The sequence below is a fragment of the Antechinus flavipes genome, chromosome 2, assembly GCF_016432865.1.
Source record: "Antechinus flavipes isolate AdamAnt ecotype Samford, QLD, Australia chromosome 2, AdamAnt_v2, whole genome shotgun sequence".
NCBI classification, from domain to species: domain Eukaryota; kingdom Metazoa; phylum Chordata; class Mammalia; order Dasyuromorphia; family Dasyuridae; genus Antechinus; species Antechinus flavipes.
The window spans coordinates 252,059,324-252,081,696 of NC_067399.1; the positions used below are offsets into that span (position 1 = coordinate 252,059,324).

Sequence of the window (22,373 nt, forward strand, 5' to 3'; positions counted from 1 at the left end):
AAGCTAAAGAATATTAGAATAAATAAAAAAACAGAGGTTTGGCCCAATCTTGCGAGTTGGAGACAAATAATAAATGTGGAATGAAAATAAAATTATGTAAAGAGCTAGTTTTAGAATTTGTAATTCTAAAGAAGTTCACATGTCACAAATGTAATACATAAATATAAAATTATTGTTGTTGTTGTTATATCTTTGTGCTTTCCATTTTACAGATGACAAACTAAGATTAGGGGAAATTATGTGACATATCACAAATCACACAAAAATCTGACAGGTGTCAGATTTTAGGCAGTGTAATAAAATATATGGAAAACTGGCCTCCAAATCAGAAAGACCCAAGTTCAAATTCCACCTGTGACATGTTGGATATGTGCCCTGAAAATAGTTATTCTCAGTGCTCCAATCAACTCTGTAAAACATTTAAGTTGTAATGGATTTGCTGATCTGTGTTCACAGAGGGAGGTTTCCATACCAAAGAAATCACAGGACCAGACTGACAAAACCAAAACAAAATGAAAACGAGAAACATTGTGGAGGGAAAGCCAACAGTCTAGTCAAAATAACAAATGTACTTTTCTACAAGTGTGTGTTTAAATATTACAGTGCGAACACTCAAATCTAGAGTCAAGAATTGATCTGAATGGAGTAAATTATCAAAGGTTTCCAGGAGATTTAACATTATTCATTCTTTCATTTGTTTATTTAACAGACACTTACTAAGCATATGTTCTTTGACTTGAGCTCTCTTAAGCATTGGGGGAAATTCAAATTTAAATAAGGCCTCTCCCATGGAGCTAAACAGCACTAGGCAATGATGTCATAGAATATTATTTTTGCAATTTTTATATTATTGAAATACAGCTGGAAATTCTAAAAGGTCAAGGCTTTTTGCAATTTGGTTGATGTCCTATGTATATCTTGACATGTTACCAGAAAATAACTGGCTGACCACTTTTTTTCTTTAAAATATTCAGAACAATGTCCATGGTTGCCATAGGAGATTTTAAAATCTTATGAGTCATAATAATTCATGTTAACATAGCATTTAAAGATTTACAAAGCACCTGTCCTCACAGTGATTTTGGGAAGTAGGTAATGCAAACATTTTCCTTATTTTATATGTGGGGAAGTTGACATTCAGAATGGTTAAGGGATTAGCCCAGAATCTCACAGCTAAGTATAAGATAGTATAAGTATAAGTTATAGAACCAGGTTCTTTGTAACTAAAATTCCAGTGCTAATTTCCACACTGCCAAACTGCTTCTATTCCTTTTGAAATAGTGGTTATTCATTTGCCTTTAAAATTTTCTTACTTTGGCGAATTTTGATTCGGATAAAGGTTTTTGCTATTTCTAGTTCATTCTTTAACCATATTCTGCCTTTAAAATTATTCTTGTTGTTTTTATATCAATACTGTAGAGAAGAAAAATTTCTAGAGAACACCATGTTTTATCAGGCTTGAGTATTTTTACAAATAACAACAAATGTTATGTTTTCTTGGGTCACCACACTATGTTATCATATTCCTACAATAACAATAGTCATTATGAATTTTCCATTAGAAGCACAGATTTTGCTGGTGTGAAGAGGTTCTGTTCCTGATGGCACAGCTGTGGAAAGATACAAAAGTGCATTTTGTTGTGCTCCAGTTCTACTAGTTGTGTGGAATATTGTTGATCACTGTTGAAGAGTCAGTCAGGATGACTGTACTTTTGATGCCTATGCTTTGATACCTCCCCCTTTATTTTGTTCCTATTGAAGGACTAGCTATTTTCCCCAGCTAAATATGATCTCTTTTTGCTCAGGCAGTATATATAACTTGTCATCAGTGTATGAAAATAAACGTGGTACTATACAACACCAAAGGTACCCAGAAATAGCTACCTTAATATGTTTAGGAAAACTCATTTTGCCTCAGAGGCATGAAAAGAAGGTCTAAAATGAAGCAATTTTGAGAATTGTCTCCTTCATTTAACAGTATTGCTTCATTTGCCACTCTATTGTTGGAACCAGAGTTATACTTTTCAGAAAAGATTAACAGAAATTAATGGCTGCTGAAATATTCTAAGGATGCTTAATAATTGGAAAGACTTAAATTAGGTTATTCAAGTATCAAATGAAAAGTACAACTTTTATTCAAGAGCTTCCATTTGTTTTGTTGTTCTATGTAATTGCAAATTGAATTTCCCCCATAGTTTTTAAGTAATTCCAGTAAAAAAGATTATTAAATCTTATTGAAACAAATAATTTCACTTTATTTTTTTCCTTTTAAGAGTAATGAATAAAATAATACTAAAAATAAACTGAACAAATATGGGGGATGTGGGGGTGAGTGGAGAATTTTTTGGATACCAGATGTTGTGTCCTGGCACTTTTGTGACCATGACTCCATTTCCTTACCTCTGGGACAGTTTTTGATTAGAAAAACTATCCATTTCAGACCATGCTGTTTATTTGCATTTTCTGTGCTGGAAATAAGTAAACAATTCCTTAGATCCCATCTGCCCCAACTGTGTGCTTCATAAGAACTGGAATTAATGAAGATTTAGGATTCAACAAATTGCAAATTAAAAGCAATGTGTACTTTGCATGTTTTTTTTTTAAACAAAGCCCTACTCAAAAGAAAATAATTGGAAAAGACAAATAGAATCTATTTATAAAGATGTTTTGAAAATTGTTGAATGGAATTAAACAGCTGAATCTGAAATGGCAACTCTTTAGATTCATATTAGGAGGACTTAGTTGAACTACTTTAAAATACAGTAATGTCTAATATCATTCTTTAACTTTTATATAAAAGTTATAAATAAATTGATATTATTAATTAATTATTAAATATTTTATTTATATATAATAAATAATTAATAAAATTAAAATAAAATAAAAAATTGCTTGATAATGCAGTCATTTCATAATAAAAATTCTTTTTTTTTCTGTTTAGTACAAAAACCAGTCTTTGACTTATTTTTAAATGATGCTTTCATAATGAGTGCTAACTGGAACTAGGTAGTTTTTTAAAGTAAGAATTAAAGTTTTAATAACAGGATAAAGAAAAGGAGAAGCAAAAGAAAAACATGGATTTTTACTAGTATATGTAATTGTACATTATATTATAATGTAAATTTAGGTCAAAATTTCAATTCCTTTTGTCTCTATATCCAAAATGTCATAAAAATCCCTCTTTAAAAACTACTAGTATATCCCACTTTGCAAATTTAGCCTACTTGATTATACATGAAATTAAAGAATTGCATAAATTATGGGGTCCTTTTGAATTCTGAAACACTGTATAAAATATTATAAAGATTAGTTTCGTAGAAAATATGATTCATAGGATTATTGATATTGAACTAGAAGGGATCTCAGAGACCACCTAGTTCAATGCATCCATAAAATAGACCCAAGGAAGTGAACTTGCCCACGATTATATAGATAGAAAGTACTTGAAATAAAATTTGAACCCAAGTCATTTGTCTCCATAGTTAGTCTTATTTCTTCTGCACTCTGCTGACCCTGATTCCCAGAATAAGGGAATATTTCAGTCACAGACTGAAGAGATGTGTTAAGCAAAGCATTGATTTTAAGGATTAGAATGCTGTATCACCTTCCTTTTAAACACCCATTGACCATTTCAGAGAGACTATGGCCATTGCTATAATTAAATATGAATATGTTAGTTTTTGGACTCCTTTTCTTGGATTCTATCTTCTCAGTGCTGTGCCGTCCTACTCAGTTGTAACTTAGATACAGAAATTTCTGAGAGCTCTGGCTTTCTTGCCAGTGAAAAGATTTTCCTAAAAGAGATCATTAGATCAATTCCTCTAAACTCCTGGTCCACAGATCACTAGTCTGTTTTCTTATTACTAAAGACCTTTAATTTCTTTTTTTAAGATACAGTTTATTGATGCCTTTTGTCTTTATGTCACAGAAATCCTCCACCCCCTTTCCATTTTGACAAAGAAGAACATTAAGCAAAAAATCTGATATATAAGCATTGTCTGACAGTAGTTACAACATTAACTTGGTTATCTTTCATCTCTTAGCCAAGAGCGAGGAGATATATTTTGTTCTACCTTCTCTAAGGACCCTAAAGGCGCTCAGTTCTTAAAACCTAACTTTACAAATGTGAAAAAACAACTAGTTCCACCTTCTTTTCTTTCTCTCTACATTCTTTTTCTTCCAAACTGAGTTTTCAGTATCCACTCCTTTGAAAGACTAAGAGTAGTCTTAATAGAAGTGTTTGGATTGGAAACAAGTTCTCTTTGAAGCAAACTTAGGCTCTTTTTCTTTGAAACAAATTTTCAAGTATTGGAACCACAAAAATATTGAAATCAAATCTGTTTAAGTAACAGACTCTAAAAATCTCAGGAGATTTCAGTTATTGATTAGCAACTAAAGTTAGATAATGAAATCATTTTAAATGAACTCTGCTTTCCTATTTTAGGAAATTCTCAGTATAGCCAGCAGCAGGCTGGATATCAGCAGGGAGCTGCCCAACAACAGACGTATTCACAGCAGCAATACCCAAATCAACAGAGCTACCCAGGACAGCAACAAGGATATGGTGAGAAAAACAGCATTGCCATGTCTTCTATGGGTTGCCTCCCTTAGTAAAATGTTTATTCAGCACACTGAAACTTTTTTTTTCCTTTTACTATCCAAGGGAACATTCATTTCAGTTCAGTTTTATTGCTAAGTATACTTAGAGGCATACTTTTATTGGAAGAAGGCTGTTGCAGTGTCGAGGCTATCCTACTTTGTCTAGTGATGATGAATTATGTGATATATGGTAGGCTGATATTATACACAGTGTTTGTGTTGACTTGTTTTTTACAAGTTGAGCTGATAGGTTCCATTGTAGAATCTCAACAAAAAAAGCACAACTTATGTTGATTGGTTGTTATCCTTTGTTCTTGAAAAGGACCAAAATGACATCATTATGTTAGAGTCAAATTACAATGTGTTCAACTGTGGCTGGGCAGATCAATATAAGCTTGGGATTCTCTGCCACATGTCAGACACAAATAGTCCATGCAAACATTTGGGGATTTCTCTAATTTTGCACATCTAGAGTTTTCTTTGGGTTAATTCAATTATGCTTTGCTCATAAAGCAGATCACCTTCTCTGATAAATAAGGGCACGCCATTCTGGGCGGTCCTGTGCCAGTGTCTCCCATGTCACACAATTGATTCCAAAGTTCTTTTTTTTTTTTTTTTTTTTTTTTTTTTTGGCTGAGGTAAGAGGAGTTAAGTGACTTGCTCAGGGTCACACAGCTAGGAAGTATTAAGTGATTGAGGTCAGATTTGAACTCAGGTCCTCCTGACTTCAGGGCTGGTACTTTATCCACTGTGCCACCTAGCTGCCCCAGTTCTAAAGTTCTTAAGGAAGAACCTTGAGAGTGTTCTTTTATCGCCTATTCTGACCACCTTGTGAATGCTTGCCCTGTGTGAGTTATCTATTAATATTATCATCAGTATATAATTGGATTATGTTACTACTAATAAAATTAGATCGGTACACAAAGAAGAGTGAAGAATCACATTAGTTTGTACATCGTCAAGAAAAGAAAGAGAAATAGGATATGTTCAGGGAATATGTTAAGAATTCATTAATCCTTCAAGGTTGGTATCCCATACACATCACAATCCCTTTTGCATTAAGAAATGGTCATCATGAGTGGCTATGGCTAGATTTTCATCTGATAGCCAACTCTTATGATGACCCTTCAACTTTAGCTAATATGGTCCTTGATGAACTTGGTGGCATCTGCTAAAGTTTGAACTCCATTAGCATTACATTCAAGAACCAATAATCATTTCTGTACTTAAAAATAGGACCATAAGAATAAAAAGAAAAAAATTTTAGCCAGTTCATCTTTTCACCAGAATTATTTGGCATCTTTAAGATCATTCAAGTTCATAGCATCACAGAATCATTAGAATTGGAAAATACCTCAGATGCCTCCTGGTCCAGTTCTAACCTAAACAAAACTTCCCTCTATAAGACACCCTCAAATTGTCATACAACCTTTGTATGAAGATCTCAAGTGAGGAGAAAATTACAAGGCAGCTGATTCCACTTTTGTACAGCTTAAATTGGGATTTTGCTACATTTGCTTCTTTGCAGCTCCAAGTTCTCATCTCTGGAGCCAAGCAAAGGAAGTCTACTTGCTATTCAACATAATAATCCTTCAAATACTAGAAGACTACTCTGAAGTTCCTTCCTTCCAACAAATAATTCTCCAGGCTCAACATTGCCATTTTTTTCAACTAATCTTTATATGACTTGATCTCAAGACCTCTCTCCATGATACTTCTCCTTCCCTTGATGCTTTTCAGCTTATTAATGTCTTTCCCAAAATGTGGTATCTAGATTTGAATATCAGATTCCAGATGTGGTCTGATCATCACATTGGGAACTATTAGTTCTGTAGTCTTTGGCACTAAGTCTTCCTTGGTATAGTCTAAAATCACATTTGGCAGCAAAATTTTGGCTGCCATATTATTATACTTTTGAGCTATATTTATGTTTTAATCCCCCAAAACCTTGAAATTTTTTAAAGACAAATTTCTCTGTGATAATACCTACCCCCTACTTTATACTTATGAAGTTGATTTTTTGAGTCCAAATGGTAAAACTTGATATTTATCTCTATTACATTTCATCTAATTACATTCAGTCCATACTGACTGTTAGGATATTTTTGGATCCTGATTTTGTTATCTAAGATGTTGACTACTCACTTGGATATTTTTGTTTATTTGCTTGTTGCTTGCAAATTTATTGTGTATACCATCTAAGCCTTTCTTCATATCATTGATAAAAATGTTAAAAAGCACAAGGACAAGCTCTGCTACAAAGCCTCTTTTCAAGTTAATATTTAAGCATTAAAGACTATTTTTTGGTCTAGTCATGTCATGTAACCAGTGCCATTTAATTGTATTACTTTCTAGGATGCTTCTCTTCATCTTCTTCACAAGAATAACACCAAAGAATCAATAGATGCTTTGCTAAAATATAACTGCAGTCTTTTCCTTCTGCCATTCTTGGAAACATTTTAAAAAATTTTTTGAAAAAGGAAATGAGAGTAGTATAGTTTGTAGTGAAGCTATGCTGGCTCTTTGTGATCATTATTTTCCCTCCCACAAGTTATTAATTAACCTTTAGTAATAAATTGTAGAATTTTACCAGGATATGAAATCAAGTTCATCAGCCTTTAGTTTGCAAATTTTTATTTGCTTCTCCCTCCCCCTTTTTTTTCCTCCTAGGCACTCTTATTTATTTTGACCTTTCCTTTTTTAAAACCTTTGTTTTCCTCTTTAATGTCCTATTTGTTTATAATTATTTTGATATTATTTTCCTTTTTTTGAATAGTATTTTATTTTTTAAATACAAGTAAAGATAGTTTTCAATTTCATTTTTATAAGACTTTGTGTTCCAATTTTTTCTCTCCTTACTTCTCCCCCTCCCCAACAAACAATCTGATATAGGTTAAATATGTACAGTCCTTTTAAACATAATATTTGTCATATTGTACAAAAAAAATCAGACCAAAAGAGAAAAAAAAACAAATAAACAAGGTGAAAATACTATGCTTTGATCCACATTCAGTCTGCACAGTTCTCTCTGAATGCAGATGTCATTTTCTATCCTATTGCTTTCCTTTTTGTAAAAGAAAAAAAAAGACAGTATTTCTCTTTATTCCTGTGACATTTTTTCCCCATCCATAGTCTCAAAGATCACTAATGGCTGTTCCACATTTACATCTGCCACTTTTTTCAGCATCCCAGGATATAGTTCATCTGCATTTTATTAACTTGAATTTATCAAGGGTAACTCTTTTACCATCTATTTGTACTCATCATGGTGCTTGCTTACTATCTTCTCTATTTGTTTTAAGATTATTGAGTCAGAGCTGGAAGAGACCTTAGAAGCCACTTAGTCTAGTACCCTAATTTGACAGATTAAGCACAGAAAAGTTAATAAAGTACAAAGAAGTTAAATGTCTTTATCCACATCACTCAGCTAATAAGTGCTTGAGATAAGATTGGAACCCATCTTCCTGACTCTGGGTACAGTATCCTATCTACCACATGGTATTGTCTCAGAAAAAGTCTGTCTTTTTCTCATCATCTATTATCACTGAACTTATCTACTCAAATAATAGTCCTTTCCCTACTTTGGTGGTATTCTTTCCCACAGTATTGGTTTTTTTAAAAAACCACATCGATTTTTGTCATCTTTCTGATTTGTCACAGGTTCAGCTCATTCTAATTTCAGAATGACTAATCTGAATTGTTGCAGGACCATCTCATATGTTTATATTTATCTTCTATTGCCTTCCTTTGTTTTCCTCTTCTGCATATGTTTTTTTTTTTAATTTAAGTTGATTGGTGAGTTTCTAAAACATCTACTTTTGTTCTTTTAGACCACTTCATTTTTTTCTCTGAATTGAAATTTTTTCCCTTTGCATTTTCAGACTTTTTTCTTTGCTTTTCTTTTTTTTTTTTCAGTGATGTCATTTCTGGATATATGCTTTCCTAATACATACTCATAGTGAACCTTCCCTTATGATAGTAAAAAAACCAGTTAAGCAAAATCAACATATACAGTAATCATATCTGAGAGTGTATGCTAAATTCCACATCCATAGCTCCTCTCCTCTCCAGCAAAAGGAAGTGCATTTTTTTTACCTCTTCTACAAGACTTATCATTATGATTATATGCATTCCTTCAACTTGGTTGCTTTCATTTACATTGTTTTAGTTGTTTTCTTGGTTTTGCTTTATTTACCCTATATCCATTCATGCAAGGCCTTCTATTTTTCCACGAATTCTTTTCTTGTTTCTTATTAACATGACAATATTCCATTGCATTTATATACCATATATGTGTGTATCAGCTATTCTACAGCTGATAAGGAATCAGTTGTTTCCAGTTCTTTGCTACCACTTAAAATACTCACACACACACACACACACACACACACACACACACATATTTTTACTAATTTTTGTCTTTGACTTCCTTTCAGTATGTTCTCTTCAGTGAGATCTCTAGGTCAAGGGGTAGAGACAGTTTAATCATTTTTCCAAATAACTCCAAATTGTTCAGGTTTCATTCCTGAGAGCTTCTCATTTCTCTTGGACTAACTTTCCCTGTAGAAATTTTAAGCCATGAGATGCTACTCATCCTGTCTTTCATTCACCTATTCTAAAATCTACACTTCATGTCTTCTCTTCTATCAGAAATTCTCAGATGGAGTAATTACTTTTCTGTAAAGTTAATAATATTTCCAACTTAGCAATCAGTTCATCATTGTTAATGTGAGTCAGATCCAGAAAAAAAAAGTTTTCTTTTGTTGTTTTGTTCAACTTTTGAAGGATTTAACTATCATTAAGGCAAATTAAGAAAGTATTAGCTGTCCAGCTTAGAGAGAGGATAGAGAAGAGGAAAGAAAGGAAAAGGAGAGGATAATGAGAAAGAGAGAGAGAGAGAGAGAGAGAGAGAGAGAGAGAGAGAGAGAGAGAGAGAGAGAGAGAGAGATTGATTCTGCCCACTTCTTCCTCTAAAACTTATATTTTCTTACTTGAGTATAATCTTAATAAATAGTAGAATTCTGCCATCTTTCAACTTTTTTACCAATCTTACTCCTTCTGGATGAAGTCTGTACCAGAGCCACATTCCAGTTTTGTATCTCATCCTACCTAGTCTCAATAATATCATGAGGTCAAATCTATCTTCTTGAATTGGGACTGCTAATTGACCTGTTATACATACTTTGAGTATTTGCTCACAGATATCTGAAGGCTTTGTGTTTTATTGCAGGCTTCTTTATTGGATTTTGTCTCCTATGAATTTTTGGATGTCACTACTCCTTTTGTCTTCTGTTGTTGCTATGACAACCCTATGGCAGGATTTTTTGAACTTTTATATATATATATAATTATATTTCAGTATTACTGGTTCTTTTGTAAACCTGACTATTTTATTTAATGCATTTAAAAACATTATTCCAAATGTGGCAAATAAAAGATGGAATAACTAAAGAAAGGTTTGAACTTCTAAGCATATCATTTTATTAAGCAATGCATGCCAGTTGCCTCACAGATTGAGACCAGGCCCCTCAGTTTTAGCATTGAATCCTGAATACAGAGGGAGACAGATTTTTATACATTAAAAACAATTAATCAAATAAGACAAATTTATTTAAAGAAAACAGTTAATCAGGATACAAAATAAGGTAATCTGTTTCTAGTTGGAAGAAAAATTAGGGACTTTCCTAATTGGGGGTGGGTGAGAATGAACTAAAGGCAGTATCCCGAAATAAAAAAGAGGTATCCCACTCTTCCTAAGTATCTGTATTCAATCAAAGAATCATAGAAACAAGAACTGATTTACCAGTGTGGGACCAGGTTTCAGATAAGACATATGGATTGCTTGAGAAAAGCAAAACCCAAAGTTGTAAGAAAAATCCTTGCATCAGTCTTCCAATCTGAATGGGTTTCCAATCCAAGTCATTTAACCTTTCTGAGCTTCAGTTTTCTTAACTTTAAAATGGGATGAAAACAGCACTTAACCCAAAAGGTTGTGAAGATTAAATGAGATATTTGTAAAGCAGTTTCTGTTGCTTTTCAAATTAGGTAGAGGTGGTCCAGCTTCCCAACCACACAGGGCTAGGTCAAACAGTGCAACAAAGACCATTTATAATGCCCACAATTGAACAAAGTTTTTTCATAAGACCAAAATTGGACTAGATTCATAATTGAAAATAAAGGGAACTGTTTTAGCTCTAGAATTGAGTCCTAAGATAGAATTTGTGTGGTCCGTTCAATTCCCAGTACCACTTGCTGTTCTAATTCTCTCATAAGAAGGCTCTATAGGATTCACCAGACTTCCACAGCAGTCCATCCATGACACAAGCAAAGTTAAAAAGTTTGGTGGATATATGTAGGCAGTTTTCTCCTATTTCCTTCTTTTTCAGTTTAAAGTAATTTTGATTAGATTTGTAAGATTCTAGGCAAATATATTTTTCAGAGCACTTCATTAAATTTAATTCTCTGATCAGGAACATGTCATTCCTATATTTTGTGCTGTGGTTTTAAAATTTAAATCCTATTTAACATAGACTTTAACATATTTAACATGTATTGGACTACCTGACATCTAGGGGAGGGGATGGGGGGAAGGATGGGAAAATTTGAAACAGAAGACTTTGCAAGGGTCAGTGAGGAAAAATTACCCATGCATATGTTTTGTAAATAAAAAGCCATAATAATAATAAAAAAACAAAACAAAATTTAAATCCTATTCTCAAATTCCATCTCCTTCACCAGCTTCCCAAATTTGCCTTACTTTTTTTTTAATTGTATTTTATTTTTCCAAATACATGCAGAGATAGTTTTCAACATTCATCTTTGCAGAACCTTGTGTTTCAAATTTTTTTTCTCTCTCTCCTCTCCCCTCTCCAAACCAATAAAGATTAAATATGCAATTCTTCTAAAGATATTTCTTCTAAATTCTTCTAAAAATTCTTCTAAATATATTTCCATATTTGTTATGTGGTGCAAAGAAAAATCAGGTAAAAAGTGAAAAAAATGTGAGAAAGAAAAAAAGAACAAGGCTCAGTGGGTAGAGCACCAGCCTTGAAGTCAGGAGGACCTGAGTTCAAATCCAGCCTCAGACACTTAACAATTCCTGGTTGTGTGACCATGGGCAAGTCACTTAACCCCAACTGCCTCAGCAAAAAAAAAAAAAAAAAAAAAAAAAAAGCAAAAAGAAGAGAAACAAAACAGAAAAAGGTAGTCAAGATGGCTCCCAAGCAGTCTCTCCTCCCCTTCCTTTTCCACTCCCCTGCCTCCACCCACCAGAATCGTCATTTCCTATACAACACATCAGGACTTGCACAAAGAGTGGGCGGGGGCCATTCTTTCTCCAAGCTTATATATTAATAGAGTATGGTCCAATTACTATTTAGCCTCATGTGCTTGGGACCTCAGTGCATCAACTCAAGCCTCAGCCCATTACATCGATCCACATTCAATCTCCATAGTTCTCTCTCTGGATGTGGATGATACTTTCCAACCCATACCTATTGAAATTGCATTGAGTCATCACACTGTTGAAAAAGAGTCAAGTCCATGACCATTGATCATCACATAATCTTCTTGTTTCTGTGTACAATGTTCTCTTGGTTCTGCTCACTTCACTTAGCATCAGTTCATGTAAGTCTTTCCATTGCTTTACTCTTTTGAAGACTTTGCCATCCCTCAGCAGCAGTGATGGAGACACCAAGAAGTCTATGCTTCTAAGGTTTTCATTTTTTTTTTCTTTCTAATCTTCAGCAATACTTTCCTTTTGATAAAATATTTCTGTAATTACACTAGTACCATAAATGGAGAGTTAGTGTTCTGCTTTAACTAGTCCTGTAAGATTTGTGACTAGGTCTGTCATGTCTTATACCTTAGAAAAACAGTAAACCTCTTTGTTGCCTCAGGCCAAGAAATAGCTGTCTCAGCTGGGAGTTTTGCTTCATTATCCAATCTTCTTCTCTTCCTTCTCTGACCTTTAATAGATGATTTATCAGCCATTAGTCTTGTATAGCGACATCACCATTTCTTGAAAGACAAGCAGCTGACTGCCCTTCAGAAGATTCAGTTCCCTGTACTTTCCAGGGGTCCTCAAACTATGGCCCATGGGCCAGATGCAGCAGCTGAGGACGATTATCCCCCTCACCCAGGGCTATGAAGTTTCTTTATTTAAAGGCACACAAAACAAAGTTTTTGTTTTTACTATAGTCTGTCTCTGCAACAATCTGAGGGACAGTGAACTGGCCCCCTATTTAAAAAGTTTGAGGACTCCTGCAATAATCGCATCTCTTAATTTCTAGTGTTTTTTGATCCTTCATAACATTACAGCTTTAGAACTGAAAGGATCCTTAGAGGAAATCAAGTTCAGCCTTCTCATTTTGTAGAGAAGGGGAATGATGCCCAAGGAAATTAAGTAACTTGCTCAAGGTCACTCATTTGGCATATACCTAAGACAGGATTTGGAGCCAAGTCTTCCCAATTCTGAGTCTGGGACTTTACTGAGACAGATAATATGATTCATTGGAGAGAATGCTAGGTGTGGAATCAGAAAGTGCTGACATCAAATCTGGCCTCTGACAATTACTAGTTGTGTGAACCTGGGCAAATCATTTAACCTCTTTGTGTTTCCTCAGGTCTAAAATGGGATAATGACAGCACTTAATCAATTGAGATATTTTTGTAAAAGCACTTATGGTTTTTGTTATTCAGTTGTATCTGACTTCCTGTGACCCCATTTTGTTTTGTTTTTTTTTAAATAATTATAACTTTTTATTGATAGAACCCATGCCAGGGTAATTTTTTACAACTTTATCCCTTGCACTCACTTCTGTTCCGATTTTTCCCCTCCCTCCCTGCACCCCCTCCCCCAGATGGCAAGCAGTCCTATACATGTTAAATATGCCACAGTATATCCTAGATACAATATATGTGTGCAGAACCAAACAGTTCTCTTGTTTCACAGGAAGAATTGGATTCAAAAGGTAAAAATAACCCGGGAAGAAAAACAAAAATGTAAACAGTTTACATTCATTTCCCCGTGTTCTTTCTTTGGGTGTAGCTGCTTCTGTCCATCATTGATCAATTGAAACTGAGTTAGATCTTCTCTTTGTCAAAGAAATCCACTTCCATCAGAATACATCCTCATATAGTATTGCTGTTGAAGTATATAATGATCTCCTGGTTCTGCTCATTTCATTTAGCATCAGTTCATGTAAGTCTCTCTGAAATCATCCTGCTGTTCATTTCATTCATATACCACAATTTACCCAACCATTCTCTAATTGATGGGCATCCATTCATTTTCCAATTTCTAGCCACTACAAAAAGGGCTGCCACAAACATTTTGGCACATACCGGTCCCTTTCCCTTCTTTAGTATCTCTTTGGGGTATAAGCCCAGCAGTAGCACTGCTGGATCAAAGGATATGCACATTTTGATAACTTTTTGGGCATAATTCCAGATTGCTCTCCAGAATGGTTGGGTTTGTTCACAACTCCACCAGTAATGCATCAGTGTCCCAGTTTTCCCACATCCCCTCCAACATTCATCGTTATTTTTTCCTGTCACTTTAGCCAATTTGACAGGTATGTAGTGGTATCTCAGAGTTGTCTTAATTTGCATTTCTCTGATCAATAGTGATTTGGAACACTCTTTCATATGAGTGGTAATAGTTTCAATTTTATCATCGAAAATTGTTCATATCCTTTGACCATTTATCAAATGGAGAATAGGTTGATTTCTTATAAATTAGAGTCAATTCTCTATATATTTTGGAAATGTGGTCTTTATCAGAACCTTTAACTGTGAAGATGTTTTCTTGGGGGTTTTTCCTTGAAAAAGATACTGAAAATTTTTCCCATTTCCTTCTGCAATTCCTTTTACTGATAAGGAACTGAGGCAAATTGAATTAAGTGACTTGCTCAGGGTCACCCAGTTAGTAAGTGTCTGAGGCTAGATTTGAACTTCTAAAGATGAATCTTCCTGGAAGACTCCAAGCCCAATGCTCTATTACTGCACCACCTAGTTGCCCCCTTAGCACAGTGCCTAACATACAGTCAATGCTACATAAATGCTTGTTTCCTTCCCTTCCTACCTCCACATCTACTATGACACATAACTGCCCCATTTTCCTTCCCTTTCTCTTCAATGTCATATGTTCTTTGAGGAATAACAGCCTCTTCCAGACACTTTTTTTGCAAGAAGATGTTGAATCATGAATGGCTATTTTTGGGCCAACCAAGCCATTCAAGTAGATGAATCCGTGTCAGTGTTCTATTGTCCTACTCACTTGTCTTATCTTGTTTTTGCCAATGAATTTTCCACCAGTTTGAATTGTCATCTTCTTGCTCCAAATGTCTCACTCCAACCTCATTATTTGGTCTTGAAAATTTCAAAATCATCCAAACCTCCTTCAGAATTCCTTCTTCAGTTCTCGTTATTCTGCTTTAGCTCCAATAATTGCTTTTCCTATCAAATAATAGTAGAATCATTTCCCTGAATGATTATTGAGATCACCTATGTTTTAGATAATGCAAACTAAGCACTTAAAAATAGAACCAAGGGCTCAAAAATCTTTTTTATATTTATACTTTAAATATTTTTTTCAATATTGGCACATTATCTGTCTGGACCTTAATGATAAGCACTCCCTTAAATAACAGAAGAGTTTGAAATAATTTCTGATATTATGGGGATGAAGACAATTTCCAAAATTATAATATTGATTTCAGCATTTGTGGGTTTAAAAAAATTAAATATATTCTCTATCAAGAATAAAGTTAACTTATATTTTATATATAAATCAGCAGTATAAAATTTTTGTAATAATTCACCTTTCATGTTTCTTTTCTCAGGTCCTGCTCAAGGAGCTTCATCACAGTATTCCAGCTACCAACAAGGACAGGGACAACAGTATGGAAGCTATAGAGCTTCTCAAACAGGACCATCTGCCCAACAACAGAGGCCTTATGGTTATGAACAGGCAAGTTTTTCTGAAATTTTCAAAGATAATTATCTTAGAAATTATAATTATTAAAGAAATTCTCACTGCTCCCAGATAACCATACCATTAAGGTACCAGAAATAAAGTCAGAAAAACCTGGGTCTAAGCAGTAGAGGGATGAATTACAATAAGTCATTTATCCTATCAATGTTTCAAGTAGCTTTTTAAAGATCTTAAAATGGAATGACTGCAACTGATAAATAGACTAATGTGTCCTTTTGCCACTAATCATATATCTTTGACATTGAAAACTGTAGGTTTGGTTCTTCAAATAACCCAATAGTAGCGCTGATGGAATCATTGTTTTAGAATCCGAAAGGAACAATGTATGGTAACTCTGAATTTTGATTTATTGAGAACCTCTTGTAATAAGTTTAGCAAACCAGAAGAAATTTGCCCTTGACTGGCAATATGCAGACTAGTTATAGTAGAAAAACTGGTCTAAAGTGCAAATAATTTACTTTTTACTAATTTGGATAAAATGAATACACATGATTCAGTTTAATTAAGTATTTATTAGGCAGCTATTTAGTATGGGAATCTGTGCTTGAAACCAGGGATATGAAGCTACCCAAATAAAAGTTCCAGCTTTTAAGGAACTTATGCTCTTTTTTAAATTACATTTTATTTTTTTAATTAACGAGCATTTATTTTCTCCTCAAATAAAAAAAAAACCCTTGTTATATATACATATTCAATTAAAAAATATTCACATTGAGTTTTTATTTCTAAATTTTTAATAGAATTATTACTAAAATTATATCAGAGTTATAAAAACTAATTTAGTAAGAGGAGGAATAAAAAGAAATAGATTTTAAGGAAATCAATATCTGTCTAACATTCTATAAGTATTAATTTAATCTGTGTTTAAGAATTATGATTTTTAAAGAACAAGAAGATGCATAAGAAAAAGTATAAGAAAGCTATTTTAGGTTTCAAGGATCAAGGAACTTTGTGTTCCAGTAAGTTCAAATCTATTTCATTTAGTAAGCATTTATTAAACACCTACTATGTGCCAGATATTGTGTTAAAAATCCCCCCAAAATGTGAAAGACAGTCCATGTTTTTTAGGAGCTCATTGTCTAACGGAGAAGACAACATGAAAACAATTATATGCAAAAAAAGACAAATACAGCATCAATTGGAGATAATCAACAGCGGGAAGGACTGGGATAGAGGAGGATTAGGAAATACTTCTTATATGATTTTCAATTTTAGGTGGGACCTGAAGAAAGACAGGCAAATCATGAGAATTCCAGCCTTGGGCAATGTCTCCTCAGGTTTTTCCAGGGAAATCTGTCTCTAAAAGAATCACATCAAATAAATTCATAACACAATGATTTCCAAACCAGAATGTCAGCCCAATGATTAAGAAAAGGAAATTACAGGCTAACTATTCAGGCCAATCCATCAGAACATTTCTCCTCCTGGTACAAAATTCCTGGGAAACCTGATTAATAATTAGAATGTGTTGGTGAATATACAGTCTAGATAGGAATTGAATGATCATAAGAGATATTTTCATCAAGCTGTGATGGCTTGATAGTTATTCTCCTCTACTAACCAGATAATTGAATCATCTCACCAGGATACCATCTCCCTTATAGCCTGCAGAGAACACATTGGTAAATGTTATTCTCCATCACCACCAGAGTTCTCTGTATGCTCTTGCCTTTTCTTATTTCAATATCTTTTCATAAGAAGCTATAATTTCCAAGGTTTGCAGTGATTATATTTTAAGCTACCAGCCTTCAGGTGATATTTCAGTCTCATTGGTAACACGACTCTAAACCATTTACAGGATGGATTATTTCTGGGAAGATTCTTTTAATAGCTGATCTCATGTAAATTATGTACATTTTGGTTTTCTTCAGTCAAATAGAATATTTCTTGCCTAACTTGGGTATTCTTTATGCCCAGGATCTGGGAGTCCAGCTTAGTTAGGGACATATAGCCCTCCTTCCACAAAATATACTCTTATTAACAAAAATATAACATTATTAATCACAAAAATATAATCTTATTTAAACATTCTCTTTTAGGGCCAGTACGGGAATTATCAGCAATAAGGGACAAGCTTCTTTGGTGGATTCATTTCAGTGCTATGTTCATCTTTGGAACTCGATGTACAGAAGGTTTTGACTAATTGTAATATGTTGGTTATTCCTTAGCACAAAGCAGTGTCTGTATGTGAACAGTGTTCATTTCATGCCGGTGATGAAGCAGTGCACTATACTGGTAAAGAGACAATGCTTTAATGGTCTGATATATTTGGTGCTGTGTATAGTATTGTATGTTGCTACAATGCAACTTTTTTTTTTTCTTTTTTCCTTCTTCTTCTTCCCATTCTTGATGTTTCTAAATAGCTTTAGGGGTCATTTTATCATCAGAGTTTTTTGTGCCCAATTATGGGAAACATCTAGGATATCCTGCAATCCATGTATTTATAGAAATGGACCTTAGGTCTAATTTCTCTATCCATCCTAATGTAGGTTAGGAACTTCTGTTTAGCTGAATGCAATGCAGCTCGTCCATGGCTTATGGTTGCCTCTGAAATATATGCCTCTTAACTGTACTACTTTAGAGGCAAAGGCATTCTTTGTGGTATGTCACTTTCCATGCTACACAATGAAAAAGAGAAATGTTTCGTTTACTGGAAATATTATGAACAGTAGTTTCCAGTGCTTACTAATTACCCATGTCACATCCTGATTTAGTCTGTCCAACAAGGTCTACATTTTCGCATTAAAAGGTAAAGAGGGATCATTTATTCAAAATAATCTGACTCCACAGAGGTGTCTTAGTGGACAATATAGATTGAGGAGTATGGTATGAAGGGAAAGAAAAGATGTTCTTAGGGAATTGGTCCATTAAAGCAAAATAATATTGCTTTATTCTATGTTGATCTAATTAAACATTTCTGACATTTGAATTTTTAAATGTGCTAGATCTACATTTATAGATACTTTTAAATATTAATGCCAAATTTTCCTGTCAAGTAGTTAGTTGATTCTTTGTATATTATTTCTTCCAAGGTAGTTCAGATCTCCAAGCAAATTTTGTAGTCTTAATTAAAGATGTATTTCTGGGCTAAGTTTATTTTGCCCCTCTTTTCCTACAGGGAACCTTGACTTAATTGAAATATAAATCAGGCAAAAAAAAAAAAAAAAGAATAAATGTTCCCCTTTGGCAATTCATATTCTACTGTGAACATGTTGAAAAATAGAAATCTGAAAATTTATATGGTGAATTGTAGCTAGCTTAGTTTCTAAGTGAAGAGTTCCTGAAATCTGCATAAACAATACAGAGTAACTCATTTTGAACAATTTTATTAAAGAAAAAACTTGAATAAATTTCTAATATCATATATGTTTGAGTATGATCAAACTTTATTTGGATAATAAAATTTTTATTTAATAGGAAAATAAAAAGAACTGGGGAAATACTTCAACTAAATACAATCTTTAGATTAGAACAAAATATAACCTGAAGGAAATATCATCTTTTTTATATATGTTAATTCTGGTGGAGATAGTCTTTTTTATTATTGTTACAGGTTTATATTTTGAAAACTCAAAATTAGAAAAATAGATATGTCAAGATATATACATTTGTTTTCTTTCTTTCAGATAACAGTGGATTGGGATCCCAGAATTTTAGAGCTAGGTCACAGAATTTTAGAGCTAGAAGGAACCTTAGAGATTACCTAATCTAGCTCTTATTTTACAGATGGAGAAGCTGAGGGCCCAGTAAGAGAAATGACTTGCATTAGATCACACATGTAGTTAGTGGCAGATTAGGAAGTAGAAGCTAGGTCTTCTGACTCCCAGACCAGTGTTTTTCCAATTGTACTTCACTGCCTTTCACCCAACTAATCAACAAATACATCAGTTGATAAAATTGATCAACAAAGAGTATTTGATTGTTTGGAACTGTATGAAAAAAAGGATTGCTTTTTTCCAACCTGACTTTCATTCATCCTTGGTAGATTTGGAGGCAAAAAATAGTTCTTAAAGCTCATACTCCCTTGACTCCTTTTTGTTACACACACTAGATTTTCCAGTAGTAGTACTTCCAGTTCTTCATTGTGTTATCTCTGCAGTATAGGTTATACACAAAGTATATAACTCAACTTTAGTATAAGTTGAGGTGATTTGTGGGTATAGACAATTTAAAACAAGTAGATACCAGCTTTGAGAACTAAAGTTATCCACAAATCGTAAGGCATTGGTTTACTGAGTTTATTTCATTATTGCTCTGGGGTTATTATATTAGCAGATCAGGTTACACAAAAGCGCTTAGTCATTTAGTATCATATAACTTAAAGCTGGAAGGTACCCCAAATCTGGTGTTCTTCCTTCTATACTATGCTTCCAGTCATTACAGCCCATAGCTGCTTCACAGTACTTGGAGAGCCTTTTGGTATGTGACAAAAACCAGTACCTTGGATTTTTTCAGCCATACTTATTGTCCAACTTTGCTGTCATTCCTATCGCTTCCATTTTACTTTTAAAGGCTTTCCATCATCTTATCCATTTCTTTCATGTTCATTAAATTTCAGAAAGGTAAAAGATCCCCAAGAATAACCTGCATTCAAAGTTGGGATCTAATTTTCAACTTCCTTGTCAGATTGTTATCTAATACCTATCTGAATATTTCTTGGTACTGGGAATGCATCACCTCAGATTTCCATCCATTTCTATCTTTAGTCAACTCTAGAAAGCTCTTCCTTTTTAGGTTGCTTTTTGTTTGACCTTACATTATCTGTCCTAAATGTTACTTGAATTCTGCCATTGCTGAATTAAAAGTTTTTGCTAAAAATGTTACAAGAAATTGAATTTAAGGGACCTGTCCCTTGTGGTTTTGCCATTTCTTTCCCTTCATCACAATTGTTAAACAACTAATTTGAAAATTCCCATTGAAAATATTTAAAGATTTAGATAGCAAAGAAGATGCAATTTATTTTGCTTCTTGCCAACATGGAAATATGCCTCTTATGTACATTTTTTAAGTGCTGAAAAATGCTTTTGAGAGAAAAGGACATTTTAAAAATACATTGCCACTACTGTACCAGTCTGAAATGTCTTACATTAAGAATTTCTTGAATGTTGTGTATATATTTAAAAGAGCACTTTGGAAAATAGTTTATACATTTATTTCCTAATTTATACATGATTTTTTGGTGTTAATATTTCTAACTATTAATAACAAATGTTTATTTAATGTGTTGTCCATTTTTATGTATTTTTGTGGGAAGGAAAAGTAATGCCAGCAATTCTGACTTTTTCATCAATTGTATCACAACTTCTGTAATATTGAATGTTTAAAAAAAAGGCTTAGGCTAAAATGACTTGCTCGTGGAGTGTGTTGATGGTACTTTTTTTTTTTTTTAAATAAACTAGTAACTAAAGACCAGTAAAAAAGGAGTTGGGGACTTTGGGAAATGGATGCCCACACTCACCCCTTATTGTCTGACAGATCACAATAATGCATTTGAGAAATGGTGGTGACAGTTTTCAGAATTGTTGAAAAAATGAGATTGTTATGCAAAGATCATCATGCATCGTAGTTTTGTGTTGATCCGTGTCTTTTGATGATATAACTTTAGAATATTACAAATAATATAAGGAACTCATTTCAAAAGCCATTGTTAAAGGTATCATGGTGGGAAAAGGCTTTCTAGAAATGTGAAGGAAGCCTTAATATGTTTATATAGATGGAGACTAAGTGGACCTCTGATTTTGTCAGATATTTTATAGAGATGAGTCTGTAGCATCCATTCATTATTGTAAAAAGAAGAAAAGTGTTCTCATTTTCATTTGAAAATTTATTGCCATTACTACATTCCTGTTTATTGAACAAATCAGTTTAGTCTCTGTCAATTGTGAATACAGTACATTTTTCAGTAATCATCTTGATTGTTAGTTGGTTTTTTTCCCTGTCAGATTTGAGTTTGGTGTACAAATGGAGTTTATGCTTTTGATGTAACCTATTAATAAACTGGTTCTTCTAAAAATCACATTACTACTGTATTATGAACAAATAGATTCAATTTAACTCTTAACATGTTCATCAAATCATGTTCAGACATTCATTAGCCGCCTCCGCCCACTTTTATTTGTTTGTAAGCAAACAATAATATTTCAACATACTTAATAATACTATGGTTTCACATTGTAAAACTGTTCATTGTAATATCCAAATTATTAGAAAACTAGAAAACATTTTAACAACATAAATTTGGAAAATACCAGGAACACTACAAGTAATAATTGATACTCTGTTCATGTCTAGATGTTAGAACAATGCCTTATATTGCACTTATAGTTTAGAATTTCTAAGAGTTGTTACACAAATATTTTTAAATATTTAGATAAAAGATACTGAAACTACAATCTTAACAGGATAGTTTTTTATAAAATCTATAGGGCATTTGGTTTTTAACTGGTAGTATTTAATTTGTTGGTTGGTTTTCCAGTTATTCAGTTTGATAAATATTAAGCATCTACTCTATGCTTAACTCTGTACTAAGCACTGGCAATACAAATAAGAAAAAAAAAGACAGTATCTGTCCTCAAAGAGCTTACAATCTAATGGAGGAAGACAATACAGAAAAGAAATGTGGAAAGGGGAGGGAAGAAGGAGTGAGAGGACATTCATATTCCATGGAGTTCAATCCAAGCAGAGCTACAAATACTAAGAGGAGATTAAGCTGGAAAGTCCAGATAGCCAACTGCTTTAGGAAGAATTTAGTGCTCTACTCCCCAGCCCTCCAGTCACA

The 22,373-nt window shown here is 33.5% G+C and overlaps 1 protein-coding gene across 1 annotated transcript in view; it reads left to right on the forward strand.

Moving 5' to 3' along the window:
- SS18L1 (SS18L1 subunit of BAF chromatin remodeling complex) overlaps positions 1-21,613 on the forward strand; it is a 54,994-nt gene extending 33,381 nt beyond the window's left edge. Inside the window, exons 9-11 of the mRNA XM_051976697.1 lie at positions 4,445-4,564; positions 15,444-15,571; positions 17,635-21,613. Of these exons, the coding sequence (XP_051832657.1) occupies positions 4,445-4,564; positions 15,444-15,571; positions 17,635-17,661 (275 nt within the window). The 3' untranslated portion in view covers positions 17,662-21,613. The remainder of the gene's footprint in view (positions 1-4,444; positions 4,565-15,443; positions 15,572-17,634) is intronic.
- The last annotated feature ends 760 nt before the right edge of the window (positions 21,614-22,373 follow it).